The sequence below is a fragment of the Tursiops truncatus genome, chromosome 11 (genome assembly GCF_011762595.2).
Source record: "Tursiops truncatus isolate mTurTru1 chromosome 11, mTurTru1.mat.Y, whole genome shotgun sequence".
Taxonomy (NCBI): domain Eukaryota; kingdom Metazoa; phylum Chordata; class Mammalia; order Artiodactyla; family Delphinidae; genus Tursiops; species Tursiops truncatus.
The window spans coordinates 96,684,417-96,706,108 of record NC_047044.1 but is presented as its reverse complement, the minus strand read 5'-3'; the positions used below and the strand labels follow the sequence as shown (position 1 = coordinate 96,706,108).

Below are 21,692 nucleotides of genomic sequence, written 5' to 3'. Positions count from 1 at the left end.
CAGCCTGGAGAACAGAAAACAACAGAAGTTGTTTAGGGATCTTTGGGCCTGAGAGGAACGAACTAGAACGGCAGCTATGCTGAGCTTCTGACATGGGCCAGGCACTGCCCTAGACACTCTGAGGAATGGCTCCTCATTTAATCATCTGTTTCCTTCACAACTATCATGTACCCCTGATGGGCCACTTGTCTTCAAAACAACTCAAAGAGATCAGATGAGAAAACCAAAGTGACAGGTGACATCATACAATCTGCCCAAGTTTAGGCATCGCTTAGTGGCTGAGCTGGGATTCCAACCTCACTTTACACCAGAACTTTCTCCTTCAGGAAACCTTCCAGCCCTGCCCCTCCTGGTGCCAGTCATTGGAACAAGTCAGCTAAGCTGCGTGCAGACGCATATACGCAGGGTCTGTGCGTGTCATGTGCAATTACCCAAACCACTGGAAGCAGGGAGAGCCAGTCAACCACAGCCCTTCTGTCCTGGAGAGAAGGACACTCTGTGTCTGGGGGAGGAAGATCCCAGCATCTCTGTCTTGTTCTGCTTGGCCAAGCGGAACAAGATGGAGAATTCTCTTCCGTTTCCTGAGCATCCGAACAGCAGGAGGGAACAACCCAGAATGCAAGAGGCCGTGAGCAGATTAGCCACTCGCCACCACACGTGCCCATACGTGGAATAACCTGCACGTTTACAGGGGTCGCCCTGCATGACCCTGAGAAACCGTCTGCCTGCTGTGCCCTTCGCTAAACACCGACCACCCCCACCAAGGGTGCTGACATCTTCCTCCTCGTCACCCCACACCAGCACGGGCCTCTGCACATGAGGGATGCTCCATCCCAACGCGGCCAGGACGCGCGGGTGTTAAGCTCTGATATAAGCGGCTTCTGAAGGTGGGGGTAAAGGAAGGCAGGAGGCCCGTCTGGGGCCGTGGTCCTTGATAAAGGAAAGGGTCGCTCCAGTGTGACTCCCAGAGCCCTGCTCCATCCGCCGGTGCCCAGTCCACCACCGTCACCTACAGATTTGATCCCTATTAAAGACGCAGCTGCTGCGAAGTCCGGCTGTCCTGAGGGGTCTGAATGAAAGACCCAAGAGTGGATATAAAGGGGGGAGAGAGATGGGAGAACCAGATGGGAGAAGCCACAGAAGAGATAGGCCGGGCACCCGAGACAAACGGGTCCCGCCATCAGCCCTCCTCATGCCCACGGGCAGGAAAGGGCAGAACACACACGTAGGGGGTCCTCCCAGCCCCGCTCCCAGGGGGCTGACATTCCACGCTGGCTCACTGTCCAAAGTGGCTCCGGACACCAGGCTACCCCGCGCTCTCTCCAGTTCCTGCAGTGTCAGTGCCCAGCCTCGCCCTCCTGGGAACCCCTGCTGCCTCTCACCCTGTTTGCTGGTCCAGATCTACCCAGCTGTCTCAGAGGCAGCCCCGGGCAGACTGATTCCTGCCACAAACACAGTCCATGGGTAATTAAGAGGTATCTGCGGGGATCCAGCTGTCCCCCCATCCCATGACCGCCCTCCTTGGCGGATAAGAGGGGCGAAGGAGGGGGCAGAACGGGGACCAAGTTCAGAGGCTCCCGGCTCCTCTCCTGAATGTGCTTTGGTGGCCGACAATCCCAGTAGTGAGAACAAGGACTCCCCCTTGCCCACACCAGGCTCAGACGGCAGAAGCGTTACCCCCAGAGGGGTGGGACACTGCAGTTCCTGAGACTCCGCTGCAGGGTCTCAATCCCTCACTGGCACTACAGCTCTTTGACCTTGACCAAGTAAACTCAGTTTTCTTATCTGAAAAATAAAGGCAGTAATAGTAAATCTTTTATAGGGTTTTTACAGAGATTCAATGAGTTGCTTTACGTACAGAGCACAGGAAAAGTATTTGTTGTCATGACTGATATCTTCAAAAGCAGCATTAAGATGCTCAAGGAGGGAAGTGTCCAGATCCCTGCGGCCTCCGTGGCAGCAGGGAGAGAACAGGTCTTCCTGGCAGCACCAAGAAGGAGATTTCTGGTCTCTGGATGAAGGCAAGGTCCCAGGGCCAGAGAGGCCTTGAGGACACAGCCCTGGTCACGCAGGCAGTTCCTGACATACAATCCGTATGAAATTGTGTCTCTGTCTGTTTCTGAAAGATTTCATGATCACATGGAGACAAGCCTGGCCTAAACGCAAACATCAACAAGTCCACAGCAATGGTAATCATCCTGGGCCGTGGGATTTGCCCCAAGGGCAGGGCTGGAAGGTGCTGAGAGAAAGAAGAAAGGAGAGAACTGGAGAGGGAGGGAAGAGAGCTAGGGAAAGCTGCTAACAACCCCCAGGGCTCAACCTCTTCCCCAGGAGGGTCGCCAATCCTCTCAACGCTGGACCCGAGGGCAGCCTGAAAGGGCTCAGGTTTACCCCAGCGGTGCCCGCCCTGTGTGTCTGTCTGTCTGTCTGTCTCCCCTGCCGACCCTTCCTCCCACCCCCTCCTCTTGCTTTTGTTCCCCTCCGCCCTCCCCTCAGGACTGGGGCGGGGGGAGCTCCGAAGGCTGTGGCATCTTCTTCCCTGGCTGGGGAAGCTGCTGCAGAAGAAGCCGGAAGGTGGAGAGGGGGTGAGGGGGGAAGGAAATGCGGGCAGGGATCCAGGCTGCTGAGAGTGGGAGCAGGGCTCAGGGAAAGGGCGCGGGGTCTCTCTTCTTGGGAAAGCCTTCCCTGCCAGCTCCAGCTCTTGGGGACGGTCCCCTCCCCTGAACAACTCCACCGTGTACTGTCTTTGCTACACATTATGCTTGGAGTCAATTCAACACACTTGAGTATCTACTATGCATCAGACACTGTACAAACAAAAGAGGAATAAAACACAGTCTCTGCTCGCAAAGTCCTCAGTCTATCTGGGGATAAGTGAAGCTCCAGAGGGCGTAAAACTAAGTGCTTTGGTAATTCTGCCCACGAACAAGGAGCATTAGATTAAGGACACACACAAAAGAGCATCAGATAACATTTTTTTTTTTTTTGCAGTACGCGGGCCTCTCACTGCCGTGGCCTCTCCCGTTGCGGAGCACAGGCTCCGGACGCACAGGCTCAGCGGCCACGGCTCACGGGCCCAGCCGCTCCACGGCATGTGGGATCTTCCCGGACCGGGGCACGAACCCGTGTCCCCTGCATCGGCAGGCGGATCCTCAACCAGTGCGGCACCTGGGAAGCCCCAGATAACATTTTCAAATGGTGAGAAAGTCCCTTTTCAATTATCTGCAAAGATAAAGTCTCCATTTGATGTCAGTACATCTTTAAGCTCTCTGACGCTACCTAAGCTTCCTTCTTTCTTTTAACCTTTTCTCCTGCTTCTGTAATTGAGGTATAACTGACATAGAGCATCATGTTAGTTTTAAGTGCACAACATCATAAGCCGCCTTCTCCACAGAGATGAGCCTCTGCTCCCCAGCCTCGGACCTTCTGCAGCCAACTGCGTCCAGCTGGAAGCCAGTGATGTTATTGTGTTTCTGCTGTGGTTTATTTTTGTAGCTATTTTCTATTTATTGGTGTGTTGGTTTTCCATTGATAATAATGATACAGTATTTCTTTTTAAAATAAATTTAGGTTTAAAAAGTGAACAACTTAGCAAAAACATTCAGCAAGTAACAGCGTAAACAGTAAATAACTATTTACTATTTATCAGGAAACAGGTAAGCAGGGGTATTCAAGATCATGATCACAGCACTAAAATGACTGAAATTGTGAGACCCTTTGGCCAGAGGAACCCAGCAAAGAAGGAATCAGCGTCTAAGCCTTCGTGATTACATCTCTTCCCCCAACCAGACATCAAACACCCCGCGCCTCCTCCCTTTGGGGAGGCCTAATCCACACACTGGCATGTTCATTCACTCAGAAAATGGAAAGGAAATTCAACCCAGCTCACAGGAAGGGCACAAATCGTGGAAAATTAAAGCAAAATGTGGCAGGTGGGAGAGCCAACTTGGGCCCGTGGCAAAGAGGAAAACCCGATGCAAGAAGCCAGCCCACACCATTCCTACCAAGGCCTGGGGAAGCGATGGCCCTTCCTTCTAGGACATTCTGCAGCCTGTGAAGGGGCTGCTCCAGGGCTCAGATGAGAAGATTGGCCCAGCGTGGCTAAGAAACGTGCAAAAGGCCACACCCGCGACCCCTGCTTGCCGCCCTCTGCGCTCCAGACTTCCTCCCTCTACCTTCCGCCGCCACAGAGGTCCAGGTGACAGCAGGAGATAACTCCCGCCCAGAGCCGCTGGTCTTCTAAATGTTCTGCCAGCACAGCCCTGCTCCCAGGCCCTGGCCCAAGTCGGTCTGAATGCGTCGCCTCCAGCTGCACCCGGAGCGCAGGACACAGCAACGCACACGGCGCCGCCATCTGTGGATGGGCAGCAAGGCAGGGTTCCAGCAGCAAACCCCCCAGGCCGGGGCCCCGGGCTTCAGCTCCGAAGCCTTTGGTGGTTCCCCAGTCTGCACTTGACAAAGAAAACACGACCCGTCAGCACACCCTCCAAATCCCACTCCTCTGACTTCCCAATCCTGAAAAGGTGCTAAACCCCGCAGGCGCTCTCCCAGGCCTGGGAAACCTCGACCCTCCAAGGGCCGGTGGATGAGTTACGTCCCCGGGGCTGGAGGAGCTCAGACGGGAGGGGCAGCCATCCACAGGCAGCTACCTCCCGCCTCTCGACACCTGACGGCGAGCCATCCCCCAGCAGAAACACGACGAGACAGTGACAAGAATACCGGCGGTCACCCAGCCCAGGCCCACGGCCCGGCCCCACGACTGCGGAGCTGGACAGAGTCGGGCTGCTGGCTGTCATGGGAGACAGCAGAGGGACTCCCAACCCAGTGATGCCCGAGGGGCAGTGATCTCATGCTGGAAGATGTGGGGACGGACCCAGAGTCCCCCAGGAGCCCCACGCAGTACACGTCCACTTCCACGAACCTTTCCGGGGAGATTCACGCACTCTGGCCTCAGCCAACCTCCTGGGTGAGGAGGAGGGACGAGGGCGAGAGCAGGCGGGGTTTCCACCGTGCACGTCTGCTTCGGAAGACAGTGACGTGGCCGGCTAACGGCTGACAATCCTGCCAGCTCTCCTTCCTCTTGCTCCCGCTGTCCCCTCGGCCTATCCTCCCTGAAGTCCCGATGCACGGAACAGGGGAGGCAGGGAGCACAATGGGGGCCCTGTTGCTTTTGCTTGTGGCCTGGACGTAAACAGGCGCATTATCTCCCCGGGGCAAAGGCCACGGCCCTACTCAGACTCACCATCCACTCACCCCTTGCTCATCCAGAAAAGTCGGGCTTCTCAGCAGAGCACACAGCGAGGAGCTGTCTGTTCCCGACGCCAGGGCAGGCCGGGCCGACACGCCCAGGTCACAGCGTTCCTTGCAGAACCCTTCACGAAAGTCCTTAAAACCAACATGCTTAATTCCAACATTCAAACTAGGAACAATTTTAGTGGAAGGACTCATAGGATAGGCAAGAGAAAATCACCGCCAAAATCAAATGCAAAATTAAACCTGATGGGCCAACTCTAAGCTTTCCCATTAATATTCTTCTCCTTCTCACCCACTTCCTCTGCCCTCACCAAGTACACACTGGCAGCCAGGTGCTAACAGCTCCCGAAGGCTGAAGGGAAAGACATGTTAAGAACAATTTTAAATTGAGAAAATTGACTTTATCAGCGCAGTTTTTGAGAACGCTGAGAAAACAGTCTGCAGTGAAGAGAGGGGGACACGTCAGGCTGGTGGCCCAGAACATCCTCACCATCGATCAAGCACCGGATACAACCGATGGCGTCTCCAGACCTCAGAGGCTCCAAGAAAGACCTCTCCGCGTACAACACCCAGGTCAGCTAAGCCTTCCCGACCTGCACCCTCCTCCCCAGCGTCCCAGCCTGTAGAGGGCGAATCTCCCCTGGAGCGCTGATAGAAGCAGCAGACACAGCACACTCAGGTCTGCTGGGCCCCAAGCATCTGGGGGCAGGAGAGGGAAGGTGATTCAGTCTAGAGCTTCAAGGCAGGAGTGGAACTTCTCCCAGTCACCCAGGCCACGGGCCACTCTCCCAGCACTCTCTTCCCACCTCTGTAACTGCACTTTTAGACCTGACCGTGTGGCTCTCCGTGGTCACGTCTGCTTCGCCCAGCAGACTAGAGGCCTCAGCCCCACCTCGGAGGTGAACGTCTGCTAAAGGGAGAGGAGGCCAGAGACGGAGCCCGGCGGGTCTTCTCGGGCAGCTGCCTCCCTTTTGGGCATCTTTACAGCTGAAGTGACTCGCCAAGTGGTCCCTGGCTGACAAAGACCTTGACTTTATCAAACGACCAGCGGGGAAAGGCCTTCTTTCTCCACGTTTGTCTCAGAGACCGAAATATTTAGCCCTGCCGTGAAGAGGGATAATTAGCAGGATAGAGACCAGCTGTCCCCTGACCCTCTCTTCACCAGATACAGAGACTGACGTAAATGAGAGAAGCAAGAGTGACACACAAAATACTGAACCCCCAGCAGAGCGCAGTGTTAAGTCAGAACACGCACCAGCCACGGCCCCCCAACAGTCCTGCGAGGAGGCCCAGACACCAGGCTGCTGCCAGCAAGATGGACCTAACAGAAGGAGGTCATCTCCCGCATGACTCATTTGTCTGCGCAGACTCTCTGCCATCAGGATCTCGTCTGCCGAAGACGGAACCAGCAGCGTGAGCTTGTACAAGTCACTTCCTCTCGACTTCGGTTCCCACTCTCTTCCGGAACTGAGAGAAATTCCAAGCCCCTCCCGCTCACGTATCACGTGACCCCATTTCCGGGTGCCTCACAGATCGCCCCTGGTAACAGAAAACCAGCAGAACACAAGCAGGCCAAGGGGTGCCCAGGCCAGAAGCCTTCAGCACGTCAACCGCTGATGCCCGGCCCTCTGCTACCACAGGGGGGAATGGGATAATCAAAGCCCAGAACCTCCTTCCAGCCGCTTCTGAGGAATCCTAGGACTGCTAGAAGCTCACTGATCGATGAAAGACACCCGGACGTAAAGGCCTTGAGAAAGAGCCAGCCCCCAGCGCCTTCTAACTCTGTTCAAACCCTTGGCCCGCTTTTCACCGGAGCCATTTCTTTGATAACCTGGGCAGCGTCTGTCTGCATGGCAGGGGGGCCATGTAAGCCAAACACCACCCTGCAGAGTCGCTGTAAGAAGGGAGGCGGAACAGGAGGGAGGAGACCCGGTTTCCAGGCACAGCCCTGTTCCCCAGCAGCCTGGCAAGGGACCTCTGTTCCTACATCAAGGGGATGAGAGATGGCCCAACCATCCCAGTGAGGGTACCACGAGCATAAAATAAGAATAATGAATGTTATTTTTTTTTCTTTTTTATAACTGAAGATTAGTTAGTTTACAATGCTGTATTAGTTTCAAGTGTACGGCACAGTGATTCAGTTATACATACAGATACATTCTTTTTCAGATTCTTTTCCATTATAGGTTATCACAAGATATTGAGTATAGTTCCCTGTGCTCTACAGTAGGTCCCTGTTGTTTACCCATTTTATAGACAGTACTATGTATATGTTAATCCCGAACTCATTTATCTCCCCCTCCGTCCCCTTTGGTAACCATGTTTGTTCTCTATGTCTGGGAGTCTGTTTCTGTTTTGTAAACAGGTTCACCTGTATCATTTTTCTAGATTGCACATATAAGCGATGTCACGTATTTGTCTTTCTCTGTCCTTCTTACTTCGCTTAATATGATAATCTCTAGGTCCACCCATGTCACTGAAAATGGCATTATTTCATTCTTTTTTACGGTTCAGTAGTATTCCACTGTATATATGGACCACACCTTCTTTATCCGTTCATTTGTCGATGGACGCTTAGGTTGCTTCCATACCTTGGCTATTGTGAATAGTGCTGCTGTGAACAACGGGGTGCATGTATCTTTTCGAATTATGGTTTTCTCTGGATATATGCCCGTGAGTGGGATTCCCGGATCATACGGTAGTTCTGGTTTTAGTTTTTTAAGGCACATCCATGCTGTCCATGAATGTTAATTTTTTAATTACAAACTCTGAAAAGGGAAATTGATATTCACCCAGGTTTGGGGAACTTGACTTGCCCTCCTTGCTTCTCTCTGAATCCCCACCCCAGGCTGCCTGGAGGCCTCTCCTGGGAGACCAGGTCCACCCAGCTCTGCTCTGCTCTGCTCAGCTGTGCGGTCCCGAGGGCAGGGGCTGCTGCAGCTGTCTTTGCTGTGTTCTCTGAAGTTCCCTTGGGGCAGGAAAGAGGCAGGTGAGACGCCCTGGGCTCCAGCACACGGCTTCAGAGTGGGGCAAGTGAGACAGGAACACATCCAAAGCCAGGGGGAAATCATCGTGTTTTCCCCAGTCATTAGTGCAAGTCAACAGCTGCGGGACTGCCACGCACACCCATGAGAGCGCAGCAGCATCGCCAGGAAACAGGATGGACTGGGGCGTGATTAAATGCCACATTCCCTGCACTCCCTATAGCCTTCCTTAAGAATGCAAACCCCTATCCCATTCCTGAGGAGGAAGCAGACTAATCTTATGATGGTGTCAACAGGGGCGTAGGAACCCCCAGCCCTTAGAAATACACCACTCCCCTCACTCCAGCGCCCAACAGCCTGCTTGCGGCCTGAGGAAGAGCGAGGGACAGGAAGACCTCCAGGGGACACTGTCACCCTAGAAAAGCGAGCAGCACGGCTTTCCTAAGGGTTAGGGAATCTCCTACATTCTAGTTTTCCCAGCAAAGGAAGATTATACACGTAAGAGAGAAGACAGTGCAGGTCTGAGTGTCTGTAATCTGCAGGGCTGCAAACTGATACCATAAAAGGAGAAATGGTCACCCAGGCTGGCCTGGTCCTTCGGGGAGGCCACCGCAGCCTTCAGGACAGCAAAAGGCCCAGACTGGTGGTGGGCACTGCTCTGCGCCCACCCTGTGCCCCTGTAACGGAGGACGAAGCAAAGGTGCCCCTAAAGCAGCCCCCTTTTCTAGGTCAATATCTCCAGGCCCCTGCAGAGCCTCTGTGAACTCTGGGTAAGGAAAAATAGGGAACCGCTATCAAGGGCTTGTCACTTCTCCCTGGGATGGCAAAGCCCCCAGAAGGTCTCAGCTGAAGTTGAAATCCCAGCCGGATCACTCGGCAGATGTCACCGTGGCTGAGTCGCTAGCCTCTCCCAGCCTGTCTCCTCCTCCCCTCGAAAAGATGGGACTCACACCCGCCTTGCGGGATATTCACGGAGACTCAAAGAGGATGCACAGGTGGAAGCGAGATCCCACGTTATGCGACGTACAGAAGGCACTCAGGAGAGACAGTTTCCTTCCTTAAAGCCACAGACCGGGGCTTCCCCGATGGCGCAGTGGTTGAGAGTCCGCCTGCCGATGCAGGGGACGCGGGTTCGTGCCCCGGTCCAGGAAGATCCCACGTGCCGCGGAGCGGCTGGGCCCGTGAGCCATGGCCGCTGAGCCTGCGCGTCCGGAGCCTGCGATCCGCAACGGGAGAGGCCACAGCAGTGAGAGGCCCGCGTACCGCAAAAAAAAAAAAAAAAAAAAAAAAAAAGCCACAGACCAAATCACACTCTAAAGACAGAGCAAATTCCCAAAGCTGCCCTACCACTGTCCAAGGGCCTAGGAGGACGGAGGTGCCCATCAGCTGTTTAATCCGATGTATAAAAACTCTTCCCTGAAAAGAGTGATGACAAAGGTCAAGAAACAGTGGCCTCTGGTCTGAAGAGAGTGAGGCAGCGTTTGATTTTCCCAGCCTGCCAGCTTCCCCCCTAAATGAGCCCCACTGGGAGGTTACAATGTCCCACACCTCAGAGGTCCCCTAGACGACTCCTTTTGAGCCAGCACAGTAATTTGGGTTGACGTGTCAGGCGTCAGGGCTACAGGGTGCGGAGTCAGGTGTCAGAGTCATCCTTTGCCTTGCCGGGAGGAGGGTCTTCTCTCCGCAGAGAGAGAGGAGTTTGGTCATTCCTGGGTTGCCAGCCGACACCAGGCCAGAGAGGAGAGTTCCGCCTCCTGAATGAAGCTGTCGGCTTCCAGGACTCGCCAGCTGGCACTGTGCCCCTTCTACACCTGACTGTGCCCAAAGCAGCCCACGGAGCTGCCGGAGATGCAGGGCCATGTGCTGATTAGAGGCAGCTCCTGCTATGCGTCCTCTGGTGCCCTAATCCCAGGAGGCCAGCGCCGAGCAGGGGCCGCCTGGTCTCCCTGTCGACGCCCTCCCTCCACTCCCAGTTGGGAACGTCGGCTGCTCACAGAGATGAAGTTTGGGGCCACGCCTGCTGGAGTTTCCGGGCCTGCAGGCTGGGAGAAGGTCTTTACCGCCAAGCCCACAAGCAGGACCTCCAGGCCCACCAAGTGCATCGCATGCTCCAGGTTCTGGATTCCCCCCGGTGCCACCTGAGTCTCTGCCTCTGTCCCTCGGGCTCCGTCTCACTCAGGGGAGGAGGTCTGGGAGCGCTCCGGAGGCGGTGAGTCACAGGAGGCCGTGTTCAGCCCCCCCATTCTACAGCCTGTCTGGAGGCTCGAGGCTGGGTGAGTCCCTCAACTGCTGGCACTAGCCTCCCATTCAGCAGCGATGCTCAACTCCAAACAGGGGGCCCTCATTTATCCGAACTGGCAGTGAGGGTGCAGGGGTCTCTGTCATCCACAGGCACCTCCAGTGAGGTCTCTATGTTTTTAATTTTTTTTTTGGCCACGCCACGTGGCATACGGGATCTTACTTCCCCGACCAGGGATCAAACCCTTGCCCCCTGCAGTGGAAGCGCAGAGTCTTAACCACTGGGCCGCCAGGGAAGTCCCTCCAGCGAGGTCTTTAGATGAAATTCTAATCAAATGACCAAACGTAAGAAAACAGAGCCAACTGTGGTTTAGTCGACCAATAAATACTGAATAGTCTTTAAAATATGAACATGGACCTTGTCGATACATGGCAACACGTACACAAAACGTGAAACACCAAACGCAAAGTACACGTCAGTTCTCCTCCTGTCTAAAGCACGGCCAGGTACCCACGAGGGTTGAAATGAACTCCACGATACTCAAGCAAGTAGAGTTTGGTGGCCGCAAAGTTCTTTCAGTCTGTAAGGTTAAGTGGATATTCTCCATGGGTGTCTGATAGAAACCCCGCTTCCTCTCCATTTGTCTTCAAAGTGAAACTTTGAAGAGCCTAAGAGGCGGTCCAGCCCGGAAGAGCGGAGACAGCCGCGCAGGTGGGGCCACTGCACGCGCTCTCCGAACGGCCACCAGGGGAAGCCGAGCAATGTCCCCGCCCCCGTGAGGGGCCAGTTCCAGGCTGCTGCTCAGGGCCAGAGGCGGAGCATCCTGACACACAGAAGAACGGTTCAGACCCCCACAGGCCCCAAGAAAGTTGTTCAGATCCTCACGGTCTCCAGCTCTCAGGGTTTAGCACCAACATGGCATGGGGGCTGGGGGGGGAGAGATGGAGCAGACGATGGGACACTGCCCTGAAGGAGGTGACAATTCATTCGCAACCTTGTTGGGTGGCAACTGGGTGCTCTTATCATTCGGGGAGCGACTAGGTAAACAAGCGCTCATCGGTTAGAAAAAAGGGATTAGGTGCACGTGCGCTACATGAATGGTCTGAAAAATATAGTGCTGGGGGGAAAAGAAAGATGCAGAATGGGTTGTAAAACAGAGCTCCTCTATGTAAATCAAAAATGCACACAGTTCCGAGAAACTGTCACCACCGAGAGGAGCCTAAGGAAACATGACACTGAATATAACGTGGGATCTGGGCTGGGATCCTGGAGGAGAAAAAGAGAGAAGGTAAAAACTAAGGAAATCTGAACAGAGGAGGGATTTTCCTTAATGACAGTGTATCAATATCGGCTCATTAATTGTGACAAACGTACCATATTAATAACAGAGGAGACTGGGTGTGTGGGACAGGGGAGCTCTCTGTCCAATTTTTCTGTAAACTTAAAACTGTTCTAAACAATAACGTCTATTTTTTTAATGAAAAACAAATTGCATACAGTGAAAATGACACTATGCATTTCCCAGAAACACGAGGCATTGGAATGATTGCCTGTGGAAGGAGCAGGAGTTTAGAGTGAAGGGCAGGGGGTATTTAGAAAAGTCACAAGAAGGACCTTTGCAGAACCTTGATAATAATGCACCATGACTGAGCACTGTAATTAACCCAACTCTGCAACAGAGGTGCCAAAGCAAATAAGAATAATTAATTTTTAGACAAGAGAAAGAACAAAAAAACACTGCAAGACAGTAGGTCACGATGGCTACATGAGTGGTGGAGGCCCTGATGACAGAAGGGACTTGGGGAAGGCTGAGTAGCTTGGAAAGGCCCCAAGAAAGAACAGTTAAGTCAGCCTTGAAGCCCGGGGTAGGGGCCAGGAGGGAGGTGCTTTGGGTGGGTACACAACAGGAACAACAGTCCAGGACACACTCCACAGCGCCACCTAACACTAGTCAGTCCTAAGAGCTAGCTCTGGGCCCTCCTAATTCCCAGCCAAAGCCAGGAAAATCCAATAGCAACCAAAATGAAACACACTGGAGGGCAGCAAAGACAGCGGCGATACTAGCAGCAGTAGGAGGAGTTACAAGGACAGTTACATTTGAATTTCAGATTAGCAACAAATAATGTTTTAGTACAAGTATGTCCCCAATATTGCATGGGACACACTTAAGCTAAAAAAATTATTTGCTGTTAATCTGAATTCAAATTTAACTAGGCATCTTGAGTTTTTATTTGCTAGATCTGGGAACTCTCAATAATAACAATGCAGTAATACTCGTTGTTACTATTCTAGATACTTTACTTGGTTGTCTTACTTCATCTTCACCACAAACCAATGAAGAATGTAGTGTTTCTCCCTTTTTACAGACAAGGAAACTGTGATTCAAAAGGATCGCGTCACTTGCCCAAGGCCGTGAGGCTGGCAGATGCCAGGCCTGGGATGTGAACATCTGGACTCAGGCATCAGAGTCCAGCTCTGGGGCAGGTTGCCGTCTCCCAACTCAGCAGCCACACGAGGCTCAGGCCTCCGCTCCCTGAGCCTCCTTGACTCCCTGACACCCAGAGAAGGTGCAGCCTCCCATGGTGGTGACGTCAAGAGCTCCTCGTATGGCCCCCCAAACACGCCGCTACCTAAAGAAACCTTCCCACCAGACCCCAATCAGAGGCACCAAGCAAGCTCTGGGTTTCCAAAAGTCAGAGGCAGCATTCCCACAGCAAGGGCGCCCCGAGTAGCCCTGAAAGAGAACAATGTCCCTACAGCGGTGCAAAGACTAATGAGAGAAGGGGCTCCTGGTTTAAGAGTCTGGGTGAGCAGCACAGGTCCGCACAAGGGGTCTGAGCCGGGCCACATAAAAAATCGGTGAATGACTTCTGGGGGTCCCTTCCAGTTTGGGGATGGCATTAATGGGAACAAAACAGGTTCCTGGTGAGAATGTCACCCCACCCCTCAGCATGACACCCTTTTCAATAATCATAATGAGTACTTAATGAGCATCTACTGCGTACCAGACATTGTGCGAGATGTTTTCACTGCCCCTTCTAATGAGGGGGCATGTAAAACTACAATCCTGCAGGACGTCTATTACTTTGCAAATGAGGAACCTGAGACTCACGGACATCACTTATCTATTCAACTAACACTGGTTAAGCTCCTACTATGTGCCAGACTCTGTCCTACGTGCTAGGGATACGGCAGTGAACCAAACAAGACCCCCGCCTTCATGGAGCCAGTAGGGTCACAGATGAAAAAATAACCAAATCTACCGTGTTATTTCAGGTGCTAAGTATAACGAAGAAAAGCTAACCAGAGTCAAGGAACAGAATGACAGGGCTGGGAGTACTCTGCCTAAGACGGTCAAGGAAGAGGTCTGGAAGGAGGCAATGTTCGGGCAGAAGTCTGTAGTGAGGGCCTGAGCGTGCACAGGTCTGAAGAAGGGCGCCCAGGGCAGAGGGGGCAACCAGCGCAAAGACCCTGAAGTAACGGTGACCAACACACAACCCAGATGAGGCCCAGGGGCTGGGGCCAGCACGGGAGGGTGGGAGGGGTAGGAGATGAGTTTGGATGGGATGGCGAGGCAGGTCATCTTTAAAGGATCGTATGGTGTGAAGAAATGGATGGAGGAGTGAGTGACAAAATGGATGGATGGACAGACGGACGGACGAATATGTAGATAAATGGATTTCCATAGGCTGGCTACTGATCAGAGATCGGAATACATACACAAATTGATAAAATATATCTGATGTTCAGTTCCCAAATAACCAACTCCCTGAAGGCCCTAGGCAAGCACATTCCTTTTTTTTTTGGCTGCGCAGGTTGCAGGATCTTAGTTCCCTGACCAGGGATCAAACTCACGCCCTCAGCAGTGAAAAACGTGGAGTCCTAACCAGTGGACCGCCGGGGAATTCCCACACGTTCCTTAATAATGTAGTTCTTCTATACAGGAATTTTAATCCAAAATTCAACAGGCAAACCAGGTCTTCATTCGAAGGAAACCATTACAAAGGCCAGAGGATGGCGAGCCAGCAAGAAATGTCGTGTCTTCTGTCTCTAACTAAGCCAGCTTCCACAGAACAGATGGGCACCCCACCGCCAGCACCAGCACCTGGGATCCCAAAACTCTTCCTCAAGTCCTTGAGCAAAAAAATCTGGTTTGCCCACCAGAGAAAAAAAAAAAAAACAACAATGCCAAACGCTAGAACAAAGCCAAGGCTTCCTGCAGGAGCCCAGCCTGCTTAGCCATCCCACCCCGTACCCTCTGCCACCTGCCCGACCTCACCTCCAAGTCCTTCTCCAGCTCCAGCCCGGCCTCCAGCAGGTTGTGCTCAAACTCCTCCCGCTGCTCCTTCCTCTCCTCCTCCAGGGCGTCGAGCGGCCGCGGCTCAATGTCACCGGGAGCCCCCGCGTCGGGGTCCTTGCTCGTCTCGCCATTAGAGACGATCGCCAGCGAGTGGCCAGGGGAGCCGTGGCCGGGGTGCGCCCCGCGTTTCCGGTAGTGATAGACGAGCACGTAGTCGACCTTCCTCTGGTTGTCGTGGAAGTGCAGGCGGCTCAGACGGGGCTCCGAGGACAGCGGCTCGCAGGCCTCCAGATAGTTCTTGATGACCTGGCCGGAGAGAACAGGACACGGGCGGCGAGGTCCAGTGAGGGAGGGGCGAGAGGCGCGGGAGCCTGAACTGACCTTGCGCTCTGCACCCCAGGAAGGGGACTTGGAAGCCAGGCCCTCCCGGCCCCAAGGAAAGGAGAGAGGGGCCCCAGTTCATCGGCCACGACGGGCCCGCGGCGCCTCCACCCCATACCGGGTGCAGCCCGGGCCCCGGCCGCCCGCCGCTGCGGCGCCCACTCACACGTGCACGCTCCGGTACCCGGATGCAAAGGCGACGCCAACACCACGCGTCCCACCGCCCGCCTCCCTTCACGCCTAGAGCGCCACTTCCGCTCCTGCGCATGCGCACAATCCCGCACTCGGTCTCCCAGCGGACACGCCCGCACACACTGTGCGCACGCGCGTCACCCGAGTACGCTCTGACACGCGGCGCCCAGCACGCACCACGACACCCCCTCCTCCTTGCAGATGTGCGGCCCTCCTGCAAACACGCAGTACTCACCGGCAGGTTCTCTGGATCCATTGGAACGCAGGCCGATTTCTAGCCGCCTGGCCCACCCCTGCCCCCACCCCACGCGGATTCACTGTACACTGCCCCTCACAGCCCCACATCCTCCCCCTCCTCCTCCTCTCCAGCCACTGGCGAGGACCCTGCCAGAGCGGGCGGCGGTCCACTCCCGTCTGCTCCCCGAGGTGGGAGGTTGAGAGAGGAGGAGGAGAAAGCACGAGGCCGAGTGGGGGGAGGGACCCGCCTCCCCCTTTGGGTGTTTCCCTGTTTACTACCGCTTTGATACCCAGCTGCCTCTGCAGCCACCTGAGAGGTCACCTGGGCAACCAGATGAAGCGCCAGGCACAGGAGAGAGCCTCGGAGCCGCCCCAGCAAAGGTCTGGTTCCTCCGACCTGAGGGAGGGGAGCCCGGGAGTCTGCAGACCAATGGGCGGGGCCCCCTGGCCTTTCACACGCCCGCCTTCCGGGTCCTCCTCTGACCAGAGGGCCCCGGCGCTGCTGGGACAGTGTGTCACCATGACTCAGAGAGACAGGAGAGGAAAAGGTCCTAACAGAAACCCCTCCCCCGACACCTGCCTCCCAGGTGGAGGAACCCCCAGTCCACAGGCTTCCTGGGGACCCCCGCACAGGCCGGCCCATCCGCCTACCCCAGTACTCACAGAGCTGTTTGGGGACCTCCCTCCACCGGACGCCTGGCTGGAACGTCGGGTGAGACTGCCCTGGAGACCCCGGGCTCCGGGACGCGGCACCTGGAGGCATTGCTGTCCGTGTTTGGGGCCCTGGCCCCCTCTGACCACTGCCCGGGGGCACAGCCGGCGTGGCGAGCCAGGGAGCAGGGAGATACCTGTGTGAGGCAAGGACAAAGGGGGACAGCAGCTTCAGGGGATGGGAAACCCGGGGACCCGGAGAAACTGAGGCACTGAGGCGGGGACACCAGGGTGACCGTAACTGAGACCGTGGCCACATCTCCCCACAGCTGTCCCCTCACCCCGGTCATCCGTCACAGGCTTAATTAGACAGGTTCACACTGGCCACAGGGCTGGGGGTGTCCCCATCTCTCTCTCTCTCTCTCTCTCTCTCTCTCTCTCTCTCTCTCTCTCTCACACACACACACACACACACACACACACACACACACACACGTAGCCGCCAGCAGGAACTCCTCCCGATGACGGCTGTCATAATCTCTCATGATTCCCAGACAAGCGGAGAGGGGTGGCACCCGGGGGGCAGGGTGGGTGGGGCACTGCCTGGAGAGCCAGCCTGAATTAATGCCAAAGGCTTAGCCTTCAGCGTCCCTCCTGAGGCAGCAAGACCAGCAGGCACCCTGGCAGCCCTCACAGCCCTCGAGGAGACAGCAAGGACAGACCAGGAGTGGGTGCAGGGCAGGGGCAACCTCTGACCTCCAGGGCCCTTGAAGGGTCCCCATGCCCCTGCTGCCCCCTGGCCCCCCCAGAGCAGCCCTTCAGGGCACCTGGGCTGACACCTCAGCTCTGTCACATGCTGGCTCTGAGGCCTCTGAGCCTGTTTCTTCAACTGTAAAATAAGGAGAAGTCCTAACTTGTAGGATGGAGTGAGAATGAGAATGAGAGATACACGTGCAAAGCACCCGGACAGTCACTCGACTACGGGTATGCAATAAAAAAGTGGTTACTGTCATTGTTCGTATGTTTTCATTTTAAACTCTGCGTGAGCAGAAATCACACCTTATACATCCAGCTCTCAGCCCCTAGACCCTGCCAAATGAATGAATGAATGATCGAACAAATGTATAAAAGGCAGCTCTTCCTGGTCTCTTGAAACAGAACCTCTGGTCAGTTACCGGCTTGTGGAGCAGACGGCTATGTGCCCAGCTCTCTGCCAGGCAGTTTCGGGAGAACTGGGACATTGGGTCCCTGTGCTTAAGAAATGTATCATCTCTTTGTGAAGATACCCCTGATGTGCAGGAAACGCAATTATGACAAGCAAGTAAAGATTCCATAATTTGTTTCTAGACTGTGGGCTCTGGTCTATACTGAGGGAGACCAGGAAGGTGAAAAGTCAAAGTGGCTTCAGGAGGAATTGAACCTGAAGCTGGGTCTTGAAGCATCTGGAAGGCAGAGGACAGAACACAGAGGGGCAGGAGTGGGCAATCGTGCTGGTGGTATGATGGGGGGTGGGGGCCCTCCAGCTCAGGGTATCAGGGGACGGGCTTCCTTCCTTGGTCCCCAGTCTTGCTAATCCCTCTCCCCTTGTGCCTTTCTGCCCAGGGCAGAACTGAGAACAGGCCTCTACACCCCAGGGAAGGCCTGGAAACCTCCGTGTGCCTGTCTAAACAGCCGGAGCCATCCTGATGCCTACCTGGGCAGGTGATAACGGGCATGCCCAGTCAACGTCCACCTTTCCTCGACAGCAATTCACAGTCACACAACTGTGAGCTGGGTAGCTCAGGTTCAGATCAGCCTAAAGCTTCTGTCAAACCACTGACCGGGAGCCACCGTCCCCTAAAGGTGCCAGCTGGGGTCTGAGGCTGGCCTCCAGGGCTCCGCTGGCCATCCTGGCTGGCCCCTCCACTTGCCCTCTGACACGTGGATCACGGCTGCCCGGGGCCATGTTTTCACGCCCACCTCCTCCCCACAACCAGTGATCAGGGCACAGCATATGGTTCAGCCATTCCAGCTCCAGAAAGACATTCCAGGCAATAATGACATTTTAGAGAGCTCTCTTAGCAATACCGACTCCACTTTGATTTTCCTTCCACGGCCTTCCCTCTGCTCTTAGCACAAGCTGCCTTGAGCAAGAGATCCATGGGTGCTTGCGGCTTAGCTCCCCTCCTGGGCTCTGGGGCTGTGACACTGTGACTTATTATAAGAAACAGACAGTTTGGTCTTCATTCTGTTGCTTGTACAGAGCTCCTAAAACCCTTAGAACTCCTTAAATGTGGAGAACGATCAAGGTGTCTTTTGCTGTGTTGATAAGGTGACTTTTGGAAAGCCCCTCTGTAACCTAAGGAAGGGGGCTGGTTGCCAGGGGAACCAACCTTGTGATGAGAGGGTGGAACTTTCAGTGCCCCCTTCCCACCCTTTAACCTGTGCAATCCGATGCTGTCTCCAGGTGGACAGTGTCGGAAATGAGTTGAATTGTAGGACACCCAGCTGGTGTTGCAGAACTGCTTGGTGTGGGGAAAAAACCCACACACTGGAACTGGAATCAGAATGGTAGGGTGCCATGAGGGCGAGGCATAGCTTACCGTCTCTGCATCAACTAGATGCATTTTCACAAGGCCTGGACCTGGGGCCTCCTCTCTACACTCAGTTCTTTTCCTGGGAACTCGCATCCAGGCCAATGACTTTAATTATCACCTCTATGCCAATGACTCTCTAAACTTAACCTTTCACAATGACTCTTCTCTAGCCACCAGACCCATACACCCTGCTGCCCACCTGGCATCTCTGCTTGGATGTTTCAGAGGCCCGTCAAAGTCAACACGTCCAGAACCAAACTTACGACCTTCTCCACAATGCGACTCTTTTTCAGTATCCCCATCGCTATGAATGCTACCACCATCGCTCAGTCCACGAACCAGAAATCTGAAGGCAGCCCTGACAGCCTTCATCCCTCACAGCCCAGATCCGATCTGTGATGGAGCCTGTGAATTTCACCCCTGAAATACCTCCTAAATCCATCTGTTTTCCACCACCTCCAGGACCACCTTAGCCTGGTCCAACTTACCATCCTTGCTCACCTGTCTTACTCCACACTCTCCCAACACCCCCCCACTTCCATCCTTGCTCCCCACCACTGTTCCCCACAAGGGGGTCCTTTCAAAATGTCAATCAGGCCATGACGCCTCTTGTGTGGAGAATTCTGGTGCTTCCCACGTTCTTGGGCTGTGAGACCCTGTGGAGTCTGGCCTGTTCACGTCTCTGCCTCATCTGTCCCGTGTCCTGGTGGAGCTCTGAGTTCCAGCCATAGTTCATGCTCTCAGTCTCTCTGATGCATCGCACTGCCTCCCTGCCAGGACCTTGCATAGATTCTTCCTGCTGGCTGGAACATGCTTCTTCCTCTAGCTCCAGGCCACCTGCAGTTTTGGTCCTTAGGAACCCAGAAAACCCAAGCGCAGCACATTCTTGTTTCAGAAAAGCTACTAATCAAGGTGAGACAGGAATATTCAGATACTACAAGCCGAGTTAATCTCCTTCCACCCCACACATGATTGAGATGCTACAAGCTGAGCTGGTGCAGAGGGAGGTGGAGGCGGAGGTGTAGGGCCACACAGACAAACGCCAAGTTGGCCGAGGAAGGCCTCCGAGCTTCAGGCAGTGGACCCCACTGGTCAGCAGGGAGCCGTAGAGAGTGGGACTCAAGCAGCAGCCCTGATTGTCTGGCGTCACTGAGGGAAGATAACCCACTAGTGACAACCCACAACTGTCCAGTCTAAGGGACGCCTTCTATATCCCAAACCTCTGCTCAGCTCCCCAAATGACCACCCCAACTGACCACCCCATATGTGAGTAGCCCATCTTCCAATTGTCTGGACCCTCATAAGCCTCCAGGAGCATTAGGGTGGCGGGAGAGGAGAGCCTTCCACACCTTGTCCAAGTGTGACCAGATGGAAATGACCAGAGGCCCCCCGCTGAGCATGGACAGGGGTGGCCCCCCTGGGCAGGAGCACATCCACATCTGCCCCCCGTCCATCCTCCTCCTCTACCCTTAGAGGGATTCCTCAAAATTAGACATCACTTTACTCCACCCTCCCTCTCAAAGCCCTTCAAAGCGTCCCACTGCCTGAGTATAAAATCTTTACCATGAACTGGAAGGTGGGACATGGATTCTCCAACCTTGTTCCTGCCCTGCTTCCTACCCCTCATCTCTTTGGAACTTGAGTTTTTCTCAGTATTCTGAGTTGCTCCATCTGTGGAGATGCTGAAGGGCAGTGGCGCCACAGGGGCACTTGATGAGGGGGCTGCCCTTCTGCGGGGCGGGAGGAGATGAGGGAAGGAGGGCCACCCTGGTCTCGGCTCGCGGTTTGGAGGCACCTGCAGCCTGTCCGACTGATGGTCCAAGGCCACGGTGGACAGTCTTTGTCAGACCGAGAATAAAACATCAATAAATACCAGACCGTGATTTGGGACTACACGGGGGTAGCCCAGACCACCTGAGAAGCACGAGGGTCGACCTAGCCACGTCCCCCCACCCCATGACCCTCCCAGGAGCAGCCCCACACCAAGCCAGGAGGACCCTGGGTGCCTAGTCCTGGCGTGGCCACAGTTCTGGAAAAATACTGTCTTTTCTCTGAGCTTAGTTTTTCCTTCCATCGTTGGGGGGAGGGGGTCATTTTGTTCCTTTCTTCATAGGGGAGTGTGATGATAGAACAAGAGGAAGATTAAAATTCCTTGGAAGCGTGTGAGCTGCAGAAAATGTGAGGACTGTGAACGAGTCCCACTTTGGGGCTGCAGTGCCTGCCCTTCCGTCCGTCTCTGCCCACCCAGACTTCTCTGCTCCACTCCCCCTGCCCCCGTCTGCTGGTTACTGTGTGCTTCCTCTTGGATTCCTGGGTGAGACAGGAGAAGCCCCTGCTGTCCACCCCCATCGCTACAGGGGAGCTGGTTTCCTTACTCATCTGGGACCACCACACACTTCTTTACCCTGGAGAGCCAGGTATTTCCAGGATGAACTCCACCCCTCCTAGTTGGATCTAAGCTCCATCACCCACTGGGCCTGCAGGCACCTCAGGGTGTGCTACGGAGGCAGACGGAGAATGAGTAGGATTGGAGATTTTGAGAGAAAAGAACAGAGACTTGGGGCAGGGAACAGCCCAAATCTAAATGGAAGAACAGAGAGAACTTGTTTTGCGGTCCTGCCCTTTTGTTGTCCCTTCCCTGGGCTGCCCAAGGCCCCTCCCCAGCCTGGGTCCCCATATTGTAAGCCTGCACCCACCCCACCCCCCATCCACTACCAGGGGTTTCCAACCCTCACTGCCATGGCGAAGAAGCTAACCTACCCCAAAGTACAAATAACCCACGCTGACATCCTGAGATAATCTGAGTGAAAGCATTTTGAAAACCTGAAAGGCTCTGCAGACCTCACTAGACCCGCATGTTTACAGGGCAGGGGCCTTCG

At 54.6% G+C, this 21,692-nt stretch overlaps 1 protein-coding gene across 3 annotated transcripts in view; it reads right to left on the bottom strand.

Moving 5' to 3' along the window:
- Positions 1-21,692, bottom strand: part of ANO2 (anoctamin 2) — a 339,121-nt gene that overhangs the window by 302,228 nt on the left and 15,201 nt on the right. For all 3 annotated transcript variants that reach the window (XM_033867162.2, XM_033867161.1, XM_033867163.1), the window contains 2 exons: positions 16,250-16,434; positions 14,756-15,082 (listed from right to left, as the gene is read on the bottom strand). In XM_033867162.2, the coding sequence (XP_033723053.1) occupies positions 14,756-15,082; positions 16,250-16,434 (512 nt within the window). The remainder of the gene's footprint in view (positions 1-14,755; positions 15,083-16,249; positions 16,435-21,692) is intronic.